This window comes from Cygnus atratus, chromosome 1 (assembly GCF_013377495.2).
Source record: "Cygnus atratus isolate AKBS03 ecotype Queensland, Australia chromosome 1, CAtr_DNAZoo_HiC_assembly, whole genome shotgun sequence".
NCBI classification, from domain to species: Eukaryota; Metazoa; Chordata; class Aves; order Anseriformes; family Anatidae; genus Cygnus; species Cygnus atratus.
Genome location: NC_066362.1, coordinates 106,426,274 through 106,442,122, shown reverse-complemented (window position 1 = coordinate 106,442,122; position 15,849 = coordinate 106,426,274). Strand labels below are relative to the sequence as shown.

The window sequence follows — 15,849 nt, the reverse complement described above, 5'->3', positions numbered from 1 at the left end:
TCTCTCACACTGCAGGTAAGGAAGCTTCCCAAAACATTCCTTTCAGTATTTAAAGCGAGCATACACTGAAGAAAACCCAAGCACAGGGAAAGTTAAATAGAAGTTGTTACTGACTTCAGAGAGCGAACTACATAAATCCATTTGGAAGGCACATCATGATTTCTGCAAGTCATCTGGGGAAGTATGAATATTCATGTGCACTCAGCAGGAGGTGGTGATTGATTTTACGAATTTATGAAATATGATTGGTTTCAAATATGTCATTTCAACAGCCCTTGGATGTAGGTTGAAAATTTCAGCAGTAGCTTTCAATCTCAACCTCTCCACATTGTCAGTGGTTAAAACAAATTCTGCTATATCCAAATACATTCAGTTAAATACAAATTACATGAGCTACCTGTTGAAGTTAACAAGTACCCCAAGTACAGCTGCACACTGTACCTCTGTTCTTCTTGCAATCCCCCTCGTTCCCCCATTATTCGTTTCCAGGTCTCTGAGACTTGACTTTAAATAAATTAGGCTGCTGCTTATATAGCTAACCCAATTTGCAGCAATTGATGACTTCTTACTTGTGCAAACAATACAGGGAACACACAAGTTCTGGCCCTGTAATTACCCTGTTCGCTCTTTTGTGCTAGGAGATCAGGGAGTGTATTCCAAACAGCATTTCAGAGCCCTCCCAATTTCTACTGTGTAGATTAAAGCACTTAGACTGTAACAGCACTCAGTGCCCTGTAAAACACTCATTCAAAATGCCTGCATAAGTAACATTATTGCCTGTTTTTATGTCAACAGATGATCAAATTGATTTAGTACTATATGACCCTCAAACACATTGCAAAGACAGCTACGCAAATATCCCACTTTTAAATATGAAGGGAAAAAAAAAGACTCCAGAGGACAAACCTAGGCCCATCTTGATTCCAAAAATAGATACAGAACTCAGGACTACAGATATCTAGTCTGCCAATTTTAGTAAATGGAGTTTGTAAGAAAGAGGGGTGGGGTGGGGGAGCTTGGTCAGGTTCTGAGCCTGTCAATCCTGGCAACATCTTTCTTGCCCAATTTCAAACACTTGCAGCGTTAGCAGTCCAACAGTCACAGCCAGCCATGAAGGCCAAAACAGATGGTTTGGCCACAGAAAGATGACAATTTGGTTGCTCGTTTTCATTCAAAGGGAGAAATCATTAGTGCTATTATTTCAAAACTACCAAAAATAGGTACTTTCTGATGCAGAGTCAGAATAGAGACTAGAAAATATAGAAAAATATTTAAACACAGATCTTACATAATCTCTAGTTTTTTTTTAATGTAGTTTCCCACTATTACCCTTTAAAAATAAGCATTCCAGTTGCTATCTGCAGATTTAAATAAGTATTTCTGGGGATACTCCTTAGGATCCTCAAGGAATGTCAAGTCATCACACACACCAAACACACTGGCCTCATATAAAACTTATTTAAGACAGAGCTGCTGGAATCAGTGTGCACACCCCTAAAGAACAACAGTGAAGTCAGTTTACAGTCACTTCAGATTTTCATGCCACTGTTGGCTCTGTATCTTAACATTAAAGAAAAGCAGGGTGATTGTTAAAGCACTGGACTAAAATCAGGACAGCTGGTTCAGTTCTGGATTTACAATGGACTTGGTCTGACCTTGATCATGTTTCCTTCAGTTCATGTCAATAAAAAAGGTAATCTCAACAAAATTAAGGGGAAAAAAATGTATCCACGGGGTAAAATTGAAATATTTCCATTTCCCAGGCTATGACAGAACTCCAGCAAGATCCACCATACTAAATGAGGATTATTGGCTAAGGTGCAACATTAACTCTTCTTTCTGGTGTCTGAATTAGTCAATCCAGGGTACATACTGCACCACATTAACTGGTGAAATTCCTGAGACACAAATGAAGTACTTCATATTAAGCCACAAAGCTTCACAATAGGAAAACCTGGGTTTCCTGCCTGCTAGTAGTATTCTAACAAGAACACTCTCAGATTTCATTAATTAATTATTCTCTATTTAAATGGATAACTACTGACTAAAAATTGGTATTCAATGTACCAAATTTGATCTATGAGTTTATTTGAAGAAAAAAATAGCTTGAAGATAAAAAAAATAATTAAAATAATGACTTTTAAGCTCAACATACCTTTCAAGAATTACTAATGTAATAAAGCTGGGTTTTCCTTTCTCACTAGTAGTTCAGTTCCTCTAAGTTATACCAGTTTGAATCTAGTACTGGACTTTTACTTCACAAATATAACCTTCATGGGTACTCTCACACTAATGTGTCACAGTAAGTGCCCCTAATAAAAATCAGTAGAATAAAGTTAATTTGGCTTTCTAGAATTTATGGAATAACATCACATATTAGAAAAGATTGTCCTATTAGGGCAACACACTAAAGCCTGAAGAGACCTGAATCAAATTTGTTGCCTCTACTTAGGTCATGCATGCACTGCTGTGGCCCAAGCTAGTTGTGCCTATAACACTGTTAGCAGGGTAAGTGTGATACAGAGAGGCCTTAACTCAAGCCTGGAAACAATAGTTTCATTTGTTGTAAGCATGTCATCTATTTACTTCAGTCAGACATTTTCCTCCAGTTCTCCTGCTCCTGAGGAGAGTGGGCACTGTGTGCCATAAGGACTATGCTGCGCCATTTAGATTTACTGGTTTAGGTCTTCCTTAGCTTGAGCTTCTGCCTTAATCTTGCTGTGGGCATGCTGACACAAACTTTGGCAGGCAGATGCAAGCCCTGAGCTGGCCAGATGCAACCTAATGGTGATTTGTGCATCTGTAATTACCACAACACTGTGCTAAATGTTAATCAGCCATGATGACAATTTGTTCAAGCCATGTCACAAGAACAGCAGTTTTAGTTTATCTGGAGCTAGTTTGTGCTCAGTTGACTGGGAGCATGAGCAGGGTGAGTTTGCATCTGCCTAGGAAAGGCCATGAAGACATGCCTGATAACTCCCTACTTTTTCTAGCAGTGGGACTTGAGGTGTCGTGAGGCTTTGCACATTTCATGCTGAGGGTTCCTCAACATTATTGATATCTGGTGGCATACACGTTCCAAAGACAAATGTACAAGAAGCAATTTTAGCATGCATGAATAATACTGTATATATAGTTATACAAAACACATTGTGTAGAAAACCCTATAAAGACAAAAAAGAAAAATGGTTCGAGTTCTCTGATCTGCAGAAACTATTCAGAAATAAGAATGGAAACTTTCTGGATTTTATTTAGCCTTTAGCTACTCTCTCCAGAGAAACAAAGATGCTATTTGTGTCATTTACAATAACAGACTTCACTGTGTGGAAGTCTATGCATATGACATTGAATGGACAGACCACATACTTTTAGAAAGACAGATACTTTGAAATCTATACTCTTATAACAAAAAATGTGTTTTACTTGTTGTTTGTGATTACCAGCAGGTCACATACTTCATTTTTCAATTGAATCAGTACCTTCCCCCTATTTTTTTTTTGCCACATTATTCCATAGACCACATGCCTTAACAAATGCAAGAAGGCTGGAACCTTTGTGGAACTTTTACCACAAAAATATTTATCTCCACTACATCATACCTCAAATACGCAGCTTAGATTATGCAGTTACACCATGCAATGCAACTGAAAGGAAGCACTGGTAGAAGAGAGAAATCCTGCCAAATGGAAGTAGGGCAGAGCTGAGTGAACTCAATGAATCTTTGAGAAAGTTAACTGTTTCCATGCCCCTTTTTACTTCTTGTAGGACAAGAGGACTCCAAAGGTACTTTTATAATGGAAAGACTAAAAATTAAAAATATTCTTTATGTAGCCATGAATTAAGCCTTACATAAAAATACTGCACAATTAAAACTTAGACTAACAAAAATGTTTGGTTTGTACAAAAATGTTTATCATGAAAAATAGCTTTTGCTTCACTATGCATTCTTCCTAAAAAAATGCTTAGAAAGGCTACTACTCTTATTTTTGCTGTTTTAGTAATTTTGTCACAGATCTGCAGCTATTTTTAGAACTGAATTTTAGAAAACAAGGTATCTAAACTCTAACATATTGCTTTTTAAAGTTGTGATAATTCAAGCAAAATAAACTCAGAACATTCATGTCTATCTGCATGTGGCTACAGTTCAAATTAAAATATGAAAACATAGCTATTCTATATTTTTATGAATCTAATGAACAGTTATGAAAATGCCTGCATTGCCTCTAAGTTTGTCTTCCAGTCTTAAGAATAAAATCTTTCAGAGCCATTATGTGAAACTTGGTAAGATACATTAAAATACACCTACACTATGAAAACAGAACTTTTTTTTATTAATATTTTTGGACACACACACCCCCCCCAAGGGGGGAACAAAACAATTAAAAAAAATGAGAACATCTTTCCTTTGAGGAAAACATATTAAGTATTTGGTTTTACCTCCTTCCTGCTACCAGAGTTTCCCTCTTTTTCCCTGATTAGAGGAATCAGTGTTTTAATAAAATGTCCATGAACTTATTTACAAGATTCATTACACCGTTTTCCTAAGTAAAAATAGAACATCACCACACAAATTGATTGCTTTATAGGTTCACAAATACAGATGTTACTACTTTAATACCTGCAGTTCACATGTAATAGGTTTAGTGTGGTAATGAACAACACAAAAGGTTTTCTGCAGGGCTAACATTCATTGACGTGGTTATAAATGGAGAGTACCTAGAAACCTTTCAGGACTGAATTTGATGATCTCAATAGTCTAGAAAACAGTCACAAACACATTTAAGGTGCATTAAAGCAGCATTAATATTTACTAACCACAAGTACACAAAGATTTCCTTAGAATAGCTCTTACAATAATATTTATATGAAAATGTATTATACTTCTATATTCTCAGTTTATTCAATGGCTACAGGTGTTTTTTCTGGTTTAAAACAGTCACAGAAAAACTGTTATCAGAACTCACCTATCCAAGAGCGCAAGGACTTTTCTCTTGTAAAGGAGCATTTCTTGGTTTTATTTATTTAAAAATTAGTTCAGAGTAGATAAAAATAAAAGGTTTACTACTCATAGGAAAGTATTTCTTTTCATCAAGATTTTTTATAGGAAGCAATATCTTCCTCAGCCAGATCTGCTCTTCCATACATAAAATCAAGTGTTTGATCATGTACCTAGGGAGTTTAAAAAAGCATATATATATATGCTATCAGAACACAGCACCTAAAAGGTTACATGCACAAAATGAAACTGGTGATTCCCAAGGTCTCAGAACACAAACAGGAATCTTTTGACTTGTTTGCATGTGACAGAAATAGTGAATATGATGTTAGAAAAGAATTTTGACGTTATCAGTAAGTAAGCAAATCGCAATTTAATGTTCTTTCAGCACTATCATGGACTCAGAAATAAAACCTACCACAACCATCACATTAAATGAGTATCTGTAATTTTACTTCTGAGAATGTTAAAACTTAGAATAAGTCTACAATGGCTTTAGGAGAACTGTACAGCAAAACATCATCTACAAGTTCTCAAAACCAGCAACATCAATTCCATTTATGCAGGCCTTATAATCCACAGCCATTCACAGCAATGTAACGTGAAGGTACTGGGGAGGATTATTTCGACTAAATGCTAAAAGCTGTTGAACCCAATGTCTGTAACTGCCATAAACTGGCACAAATCCATTTAACATCTGATCATTCAGACAGAATGCTTACAGACCTACAGCCATGATCTGAATACTGAACATCCAAGGAGCAGGTCTGACTGGTGTCACAAAGCCACAGACCAAAACAAACAAGTAAATCAAATGTCTCAAACAAAAACAATTTTTTTTAATATTGAATGGTAAACTCCCCAATACAGCTATAACCAGGGCAGCAAGAACCTAGTGACACACAATGATTAACTGCACAAAGCTCAACGTTCTCATACACTCCCAGAGGGAGAACATGAAATCAGCAGCTTACAGTAAGTCTTTGGCTTTATTAACAAAACACAGTGCACGAGGCAAAAAAGGATATTTTTATCTATCTTGAATGGAACCTGTCATGTCAGAACATCACCTTGGTTCTGACTTCTGTGTTGCTGGATTACTGCTATGCTTTGTCAGTGCTACTTTATAAACATGCCCACTACATAGACATACATAAAGTTAGAGCTTGATTTTCTATTCTTCACTAAATCAGAAATGCCACATACTCACATGGGAGTTATACAACTCCTGAAAGCTCCAATCAGGCCCTGAAAGCTGCAATCAGTACAAGCCCCGTAACAGCACTCTGGGTGCACAAGTCTCCCATTGACTCCAGTGGGAGTTCCATGACTGCAGGGGTTTAATAGTTCTGTCAGCAGAACTCATCTCACATAACAGAATTTTCTTAAAATAAGCTGTAAAGGCTAAAGATAAATGTAGCATTTGTATTACACTACAGACACTGTTTATTGGAAGAAGTCTGCATTTAGTTCTCATAAATCTAAAGTTAGAATATTATTCTACAAACACAGAAAGCACTGGAGCACATGAATTATTGCATTATTTATAAAATTCACAAATTATTACTGATGGCAATGCCCAGTTAGGTATAATTCATCCTGAATTTCAGATCCCAGATTAGATTTACAGAATTAGAATTCAGGAACAAAAAGCAAAAACACAAACCAATAAAAGCAAACCTATTGTGAAATATGGATGTCTGACAAAATCATTTAGGCGATTAGCATAAACCAGTGTTCCAGTGTTCCACATTTTCATCTCTGTGGTTCTCTATTTTTCTCATATACACAAATAACTAATTTAAGGCCACATTTTTAAAGAAAAATTTTCATTCACTTTCGAAGGGATGTAAGTGATGAAAACAGAGAAAATGTTTTTGACAACCAAGCATCTGAATTTTTGAAGTTTTACCAGGAACAGCTAATTTATTATTATTCATTTATTTTTAAAACTTACAGACAACATCTATTGACACCAGCAGAATTTGCAAGAGGTACCAAGGACAAAACTCTGGTAATTCTTACTGCATTCAGAAATAGTATCTGCTACGAACACCTACTAACAGATGAGAAATGCTGAAATATTTTCCAGAAAGTACCATTCAGCAGTTGGAGAATGATTTTCCCCTATGTCTTAAGAACATTTACATGAAGAATGCCTTTGAAGCAAGTCATTTGAAGGGATCTCCTGGGACATTCTGGAGACCCACTAAATGTAATACTTTCATAAATAACCATCTTAAGAATAATCATGTTTCTTCCTTCTTACTCTTGGAATGCTCCAGAGTCACTGCTTTTTTTGACCAGAAGTTGTATTTTGTACTGAAGATTTTTGTAACCTGTTTATGTCCATTTACTCAGATATCATGATTGCCTTTAAACTACCTCAGCACTCTGTGTATTCATCCCTGGAGCCACCTTCTTCGTAATCAAATCTCTCAGCATTCATTTTGGTATGTTAACTACTCAAAAGCTTCAGCCCCCACCCCGTGTGTGAGGCAGATCTTGCAACACTGATTACAGGAAAGAGAACAAAAAAAATACCAAAAACTCCACTTATAAGCAAAGAGGCTGCTTACCATCAGCCTGATGGAGATCAGCTTAAAATTCAAGTACTTATTTAATAGACTTTAACGTCAAGTAAGATAACCATTACCAAAAGGCTAGGAAAACACATAAAATACTGAAAAAAAGTAGGAAAGAAACAGCAAACAAAACAAAGTGTATTTAAACCTTTGGAAAGTCCATGAATATAACATGTAGCTCTGATCCCCTCACAGAAGAGATGCGGAGCACATGACATCACAGAAAAGATAGGTAAGGAATTATTTGTATTCCTTACATTACCGTATTCCTTACATTACTTGAAACACTGCAACACGACTTTTCAGGCTGCTTTCTGCATTTTCCTCAGTCATTGACACAGTGCACCAAATAGATCAAAGTATCACCAGCTTTAAGAACAAATTCACATAGCAGGGATCTGTCAAGATTATTAAGGAAGATCACATAGATGTTACCCAACATATCCCTGCATGCTGTAGGGTGCACTGACAGAAGTACGACATCATTCTTGCTCTGCACTTACTGTTTCTTCATGCATTGTCTTACAGTCTTTAGTCCCTGTCAGACCAGGAGGTCACTGGAGTACATGAACCTTCGTTCTAATCCAGCAGGCACATTAGTTTGAGTTATTTAGTAACTTTAAAAAAAAATGCTGTATTGCATTACTCCTGTTAACTGGTCTTCACTATGTTTAATACACACACCTTCTTTTCTACCCTCTCCCCGAGTCACTGGGTATTTAGCTTATTTTGCTTTGACCAATTAACATAATGACACAGTATTGACATAATAACATTGCAGTTCTAATCGCATCTTTCCTGTCGGAAAGAAAAATTCATTGTACATGATCAGTACAGAAAACTGTTCATAATAAGATACAGAATTACCTCTCCCTACCTGCTCACATCCACCTGCAACACATACTACAAGGATCTCCATACACTGCATTAAGCCTCTTTTTAAATCTGTTATTTTAATTATAGACCTGACTTCTAACAAGCCAAGTTCAGCTGTGGTACAATGGTCTGTGAAGTTAATGGGTTTGCAATTGCTTGCAGCTCTACTGGATATTGTGCACCACATGATAGTAGCAAGAAAATTGATGGCAATGGTTTTGTTTTCAAACTGAATTGAGATTATGTTCCAAACGGCACCACTTGGACAAAGTGATGAGGATAGCAACTCCTTGTATGAGTTACATACACAAATTCCAGGTATGAATTTCAGCTTATAGCCAATCCAACAATTTGTATTGTTTCTTAAGCTACAATTGCAACATAAATATTCTGCTTAATATTAGCTAACTAGAGAAGTCATTTTGAGAAGAGAATTTTCCTTCATGACATAATATATATTATTCATATGCTACAGGTATATTACATTTTACTTTGAATATTTCTGATATGTGAAGTTACTCAACCACCTCTGTCTGCTGCATAGCAATTCTACTCAATCAGAATACTAAATAAAAAAACAGTGTACCCTTCAAGAGGCACAAAACAGATTTAGATAAGAAGAAAAATATAGACTGTGCGAATAGAAGAGCCACTTTTCCCCTCTCCCCCACGTTCTTTCTGGAAAAGTCACTACATCTTAAGTAAAAGTGTTGATGTTTTATGCTTTTTATGGAAAACTTGTTCTTGAAGGAACACACACAGGACTTGGATGAGAGGAAATTTATTACAGTCACGATAGGGAGGAACAGAGAAGCTGACTAAATCCCCATAATATTTAATGGAGCTTTGCAAGTTTCTGGACATTTTCCATCCATGAATTGGCCGTTTCAGATCACATCATACTTACATTGTGGTAAACAGCTGTGGTTAACAGCTGTCCAGGCTTACTGAAATTATTTGTTCAAACGTTTTTAAAAGACTCAATCATCCTGCTTGCAATGCTACTACATTAAAAAAACAGGTGAAATCAAACACCTGCTTATTTCTGTTCCAAAAAAGAATGTAGAACATAAAACATTTTACAAGTTTCTGTTTTAAATGATAGTAGAGCTATTATATAGGTAGAAACCATGTAATGAATTTTTAATTGATACACTTTGTTATCTAACTCCTTCCCCAATTAACTTACATGAGACAGTAAAATAATTACTTTTAAAGAACTGGCCCAGTTTGGTTCTCATGCAAACAAGAATCTTCAGGCAGTGAAAATTATCCTCTAACTAGGATCAGTAGAGTTTGGCCACAATGTCTATAGTCATCTTCATATTTAATAACTGCCTTATAAATATCTCATTCCATAGTAGATCTTACTTGTTGAATGACCTGAGTTATAGCCACTACTACTGTGGCATGTCATTAATGATCCAAGTTTTGATGCATAGAGATGAATTCTGTTAGGAAAATGGAAATTTCCTAAATAATAACAGCACCATAAATGGAAAGTGTCATTCCACATCATGCTTTTTCGTAAGTGAAAGCTAGTCACCTCCTGCCACTTCAAGAGATGCTTTCACACACTGCACAGCCTAATCAAAAACCCACTGCAGCCAACTGACTCCTGCTCAGCACAGCAGCTTCTGCATTAGTGCAACCAACAGCGCTCCCATGGAGTTACTCAAGTGCAAGTCATTTAAACCAGATGTGGGGTTCTTGTTAGACAAGGTTTTCTAAAAAGTAGGCTTGTGTATGTAATATAATTGTTATATATAATATATATAGTTGTTATATTGTAATATTTTAATATATTAGTATATATATAATATATATGTAATATATTGTCATATTGTAATATTCTTTGTTGTTTCCTTTCTACATAATCTTTAAGTAGGTTTTAAAACGTGTTCCTGTTCCACTACAAGAAGATTTTAGTATCATAAGCTGTCACCACAAATAGCTATAGCCAGGAAAAGTGACTTCATTTTTTTTTCATTCCTCTAACTTATTCATTCAAGAAATTAAAAGTTTGATTCTGATCTCAGCTACAACACGGCAAATGCCTTCTCCAATTAATGAAGCCAGTCAAATGATATCAAATACTATAAAAATCTAACTATAATAAATAAAAGAAGCTTGGTACCTTTGTTTTTGAAGACCTCATTCAAGCTGTTATAGCATGGCATAGGAAGCCTGAAGAACCTTGCTAACTTAACTCTTCATTGTCTTGACATCCTCTAAAAATATCTAAATACATACAATCACAGTATTAAGTGAAACTGAGCTAAAACACAGTGAAAAGATTTTGTGAAAGACTGCAGAATTATGTCCCTGAAGCTGGACATCCTCAGATTGAGGTAACAGCAAGAAGTACTTTGAATGCTCTACTTACCAAGGAAAATTATTTTGAGCTTTAAAAGAGATAGATATCAAAAACTGAGTGATTTCAGCCAATTAGCTACCCTAGAAAGCACTAAATACACTAAGGAGGGAAAAAAAAGACAGGGAACAGGACATTATTAGGTCAGAATAAGGTCATGATTAATTGATCATTTTAAAACAAAGAGTAATAATACGATTTGCTACATACCAATATGCCTAGATCTAGCATATTGCACCTAAATGGGCCTTCAAATTTGAAGCTATCAGGTAGGTTATCCATAAGCTCTCTCCCAGTTCTCTTCTACTTCCAAATTTCAAGAGCCGTGAAAAATCAATTTCAAATGGTCTGTGACATGTAAAACCTTGTGATATGCTTCAAGCATACTGCCCTTACTTTATGAAGCTAAGGTATGCTCTTAAAGGGAGAAAGAGCAAAACATCTGGCATGTTACTTCACAAACTATTTAAAATATAAATAAAAGTATAAATCCATATTGTCTATCTAGAGAAGCCAGTCCTAGTCTTTCAGTAATGGATTTTGAACTCATAGCCACAAATGACTACATAGTTAGAACATGTGTTTCCCAAAATGTCATTAACTTGATTATGCTGGAATCAGATGGCACATGCTGAATGTAACTGGGGGATTACTGGAATAAATTGGAAGAAAATCAGTAGGCAAACATCAATCATCTGGGAAAAGTGCCTCAAATAAAAAGGTCAATGAAAGGGCAAATAAATACAGTATTTGTTCTCAAATTTATTTTTAAAAGGCTGTGAAAGGCAAATAATACATAAGTTGGTCATACCACCACAGTAACATTCCCACAGATGAAAATAATTACCTAAATAAATACACAAACCACTTTGCAGGAGAAAGATAGTCAAAATGATACTGTTCAACGTCTTACAAAAAATTTCAAAGCTTTAGCTCTACAGCTTTATATTTCATACATTTCATGATTTAAAGCCACTGCAAACAATAAAAATATCTCTAAATAAAGCATTTTGTATAGAATTACATGGAACAAAACCCCATATATTTCTTACCAATCCATTCTTGACACAATCTGCTGAACATCCCAGTTTATTTTCAGGCAGATATTTTGATTTTTGTCATCACTTGAAAAGGAGTTACACAGCAAACCAAACATTCCTTTAACACCTTTTTTTTTTTTTTTTAAGAGTGAAAAGGAGTGAAGGCAGACTGATTTATTTTCATCTTATTGCAGTTGTATAAATCAACTGGTAGCAGAAAATAATAGCTACCTGAAGTCATAAACATTTCAGATTTCAGTTTACAATTAGAGTAAAACATTAGTTGCACTTAATCCATTGGACAAACTGTGATTGACTTCAAAAATTCCAAATTTCATGTATTCTGTACACAAAAAGCAGAAAGAAGCAAGACTCTAGGAAATCACTACACTGCGGCAAATAAGATGCACCTGCTAGCAACTGTTTTAGGGAACATTCCTTATTAACAAACAGTACCTTAAAAGCACTTGTACAGAGAAACTCTGCATCAAAACCAAAAGTGAACTTGCTATCAAAGCAGCAAAGAGAAGAAACTTCAAGCACAATGATTGAATAAGTACTCACTCATACAAATCTTCTGCATTAATACAAAATGGATTAGATCCTGCAAGCGAAACATTTTCTATTGCAGCTTAACAGAAATTTGCTAACCCAAAGAACTGTATATTATGCAGAGTGATAGAAGAAATAGGATTTAGTGATCTGGGAAGGTGTCCATTTCATTCACTCTAAGTCAGTGTCCCCAGACACTGTTAAAAACCAATGAAGTCTACTCTTCTGAGTAGACTATATCACTATACATGCTAATCACTATATCACTATACATGCTAAAAGGCAGAGTTACAGAGAGGAGCTTTTTCTTTATCGCCTACTTATTTGTTAAACCAAACCTAATTAATTTTGGGGTCTTTCAGTTTGGGTAGTTTTGAAAGGTTAAGGAAACATCTTTTTGTTTTAGCACAACGACATGGCCAGTTAAATCCCTCCCTTGTGATGAAACAAGGGGAGGAAATATTTGGTCTCGTTAGATAATTATGGCATTCGTAAGCTCTTAAGTGAGCTGGGGGGGGTTGCTGTCAGCTACGTGCTTTCAAACTGCTCTGATTTTCTGAAACAGCACAAAGCATCAGTTTCCTTGCCCCAGTCTTAGACAACAGCATTTTGCAATGAAAAAGCTTCAGTCATTCTTCATGAAATCTGCTGCAGCTATATGCTCAGAAATGCAAATCTTCATCCTAAAATTTTCAGTATTTAGGAAGCAAATGATCCAAATCCCGTTACTGGGTTTTTCCTCAACTGTACACACTATCTCTACTTTAACATTAAATAAAATCATAATTATCATCTATCAACAGGGTAAGTCCCCGGAGTTTCTGGAATAGCCTCCCAGATTACTTGCATCATTTCAAGATATCTCAAGATTACTAAGAGGAGGTGTCAAAAAAAATACAAAATAAGCCCCTCACCAAGTCAATGCTTATTTTCAAATAAAAAAAACCTGTAGAATCTTCCTCTCCCCTAGCAACCTAAATGGCAATATTTTTCATATGCAGATGTTTCTCCCACTCATTTGCTATCCCCTATTGTGGATTGAGGCTATTTTCCACAACCACTCCAAAAATCTTACTCTTCCCACCTTAAAACAATTCACTTTTTTATAAAAAGACTTTTCTCCATTGAGTTAACACTAATAACTTACTGTCAATATTAGATTTATTGAGCTTTCATCCTCCTCTTTCCATCTCCCTCCCCTATCTACCCTGCTATCGTTTTTAAAACTCAGCGTAATGGCATGTAGGATTTCATTCCATTATTCACCCCCTGACGTTTGCGATGGTCAGATACTGAAACTATGTAATCTTTCTACGCTGCAGTAACCACACTCCACAAAGTAGCTTTCTGCCGCTCCTCCGTGAGAGGAACGACGGACCGTGTCTCCACAACCATTACACCCAGGTGGGTCAATGGTAAGACCGAAGGATGCTTTTCCCTTCTCCTCCTCCTTCGCCACCCCAGCGATGCTGGAAAGCCTCCGCACCGCTTCTGAATCACTAATCGGGAGACCTCCAGAGCTCGTCCCGAGGTGGCGAAAGCAGAGAAGTCTCTCTCCGCGAATTGTGAGCATCTGGTGGTTCCTCGCTACTTCTCGCCCAGACAAAATGTCTGCGCGGCAGGAGGTTTGGAGAAGAGCTCCTGGAAGGCGGGGGCGCTGGGAGCCGCAGTCCCCACACCTTACGGCTGGGCGCCCCCCGCCCATCACCCGGCGCGGCAGAGCCCGCAGCCGCCCCCCGCAAGGCGCCGGCAGGTACCGGGGCGGGACCCCGGCCCCCGCCCCCTGCCCAGCCCGGCTCACTCCAGCCCGGCCGGGCGCCCCCGGCCCGCCGCCGGGCGAGGCCCCGTCCCCAGCGCGGGGCAGCAGCCGGCGCGGCCGTGGAGCTCTGCCGCCCCCTGCTGCAAGGCCGGCCCGAGGGATGGATGTTCCCCGTTCGCGCGGGGCGCGTTTTCCATCGGTACCACCGCTATTTCCCCCTGAAACCTCCTTAAAAACAGGTGACGAGCGATGCGGTGCCCTCGGGCGGTGGGCACGGCCCCCACGGCCAAAACTCGCCGTGGCCACCCCCGTCCCCCCCCCCAAGCCCCGGTGCCAGGCGCCCCCGCCCCGCGCACCTGCCCCCCGCGGGGCCCAAGCCGCTGCCTGCGTGCGCGCCCCCGTACGCGGCCGCAGCGCCTCGCCGCCGCCCCCGGGGCGAACCCAGGCGGTGCGGTGCGGTCGGGGTCCGCCTGCCCGCAGCCGTCAGGGGAAGCCCTGACGGGGAGAGCCCGCGGCAGGTGCCTCGCGGGCTCCGCGGCGACATTTCTCGGCGGTCCCCTGCGCGGCGCCCACGCTGCCTTCCCCTCCGACAGGCAGCGCGATCCTCGACAGTCTCTTAATTTTTTTTTTTATACCCTCCCACATTTATCGCCACAAAAAAAGGCAAAACCCCGTGCGAAGCAGCTAAGTGCACCGAGCACCTTCCAGCTTTTTTTCTCCCTTTCCTCACGAACGCCTCCTCTCCCCGAGGGCTGTTATAAAAGGGGAAGGGGGCAAATTAGGCAAGTTTGAGGTCCCTTCTAATCCGGTTCCAGCAGGACGCAACGCTTCGATTTTTCTCCGTTTCCTTCTCAGTTACGCTAACCTGAGTGACGGAGCGAGGACACGGCATAGGTACGAATAATTCAGAAAGAAAAAAAAAATAAAAAGCAGCAACCCCACTCCTACCTTGCCCGCTACTGAGGAGTAATCCGAGCAGGTAGAGAGGCAGGAAGCTCATGTTCAAGAGCTCACGCCGGCGGACAGTTCCAAGTTAGAGGTGCTCAGCCCAGGCCAGCCCCGCCGCTGCTCTCTCCCTCCCGCCCAGCCCTCCCGGCCGGCCGTGCCGCGCCGCGCAGCCCCGCACCGCGCCGCTCGCCAAGTGACTGGGGTCGCCTCGCCGCGCCGCACTATATCGGGGAGCCGGCGGCCGCCGCGCAGGGGGCGGGCACACGGCGGTCCGCGCGGATCCCTCCGCCTCACACGCACGGGTGAAATGCTGACGAGCCTCAGCGCGATTCTTCCGCCGCGGGCTCGGAGGCTGCCTCTCTCCCCTCCTCCTCTCCCACCCCGGGGGACGAGGCGAGTCCCGTGCAGCATCCCCGCGGAGGCTGCTCCCGCGCCCGAGGGGAGGCAGCCTGAAGGGAGAGGCGGCGACTCGGCTGCGGAGCCCGGCGGGAAGCCCGAATCCCCCGGGAAGGAAGAGCTGAGCGCGAGTGTGGCGCACCGAGGGGCTGGCGCGGCTCCGGTAGCCCCCGCCGCATCCCTGCTGTGTCCCCCTAACGGCTGCCCCCAACGGCCGCCCGCCAACGGCTGCCGCCCACCTTTAGTTAGGGGGCGGCGGGCGCGAGGCTGCCGTGTGAGGGAGCGGCCGGGCGGGGGGCGCGGGGGCACGACATGGCCGC

General features: G+C 40.1%; 1 protein-coding gene across 1 annotated transcript in view; it reads right to left on the bottom strand.

Moving 5' to 3' along the window:
* The window catches only part of NCAM2 (neural cell adhesion molecule 2), a 286,892-nt gene extending 271,621 nt beyond the window's left edge, over positions 1-15,271 (bottom strand). The window contains exon 1 of the mRNA XM_035545772.2: positions 15,134-15,271. Within this exon, the coding sequence (XP_035401665.1) occupies positions 15,134-15,185 (52 nt within the window). The 5' untranslated portion in view covers positions 15,186-15,271. The remainder of the gene's footprint in view (positions 1-15,133) is intronic.
* Between the last annotated feature and the right edge of the window lie 578 nt (positions 15,272-15,849).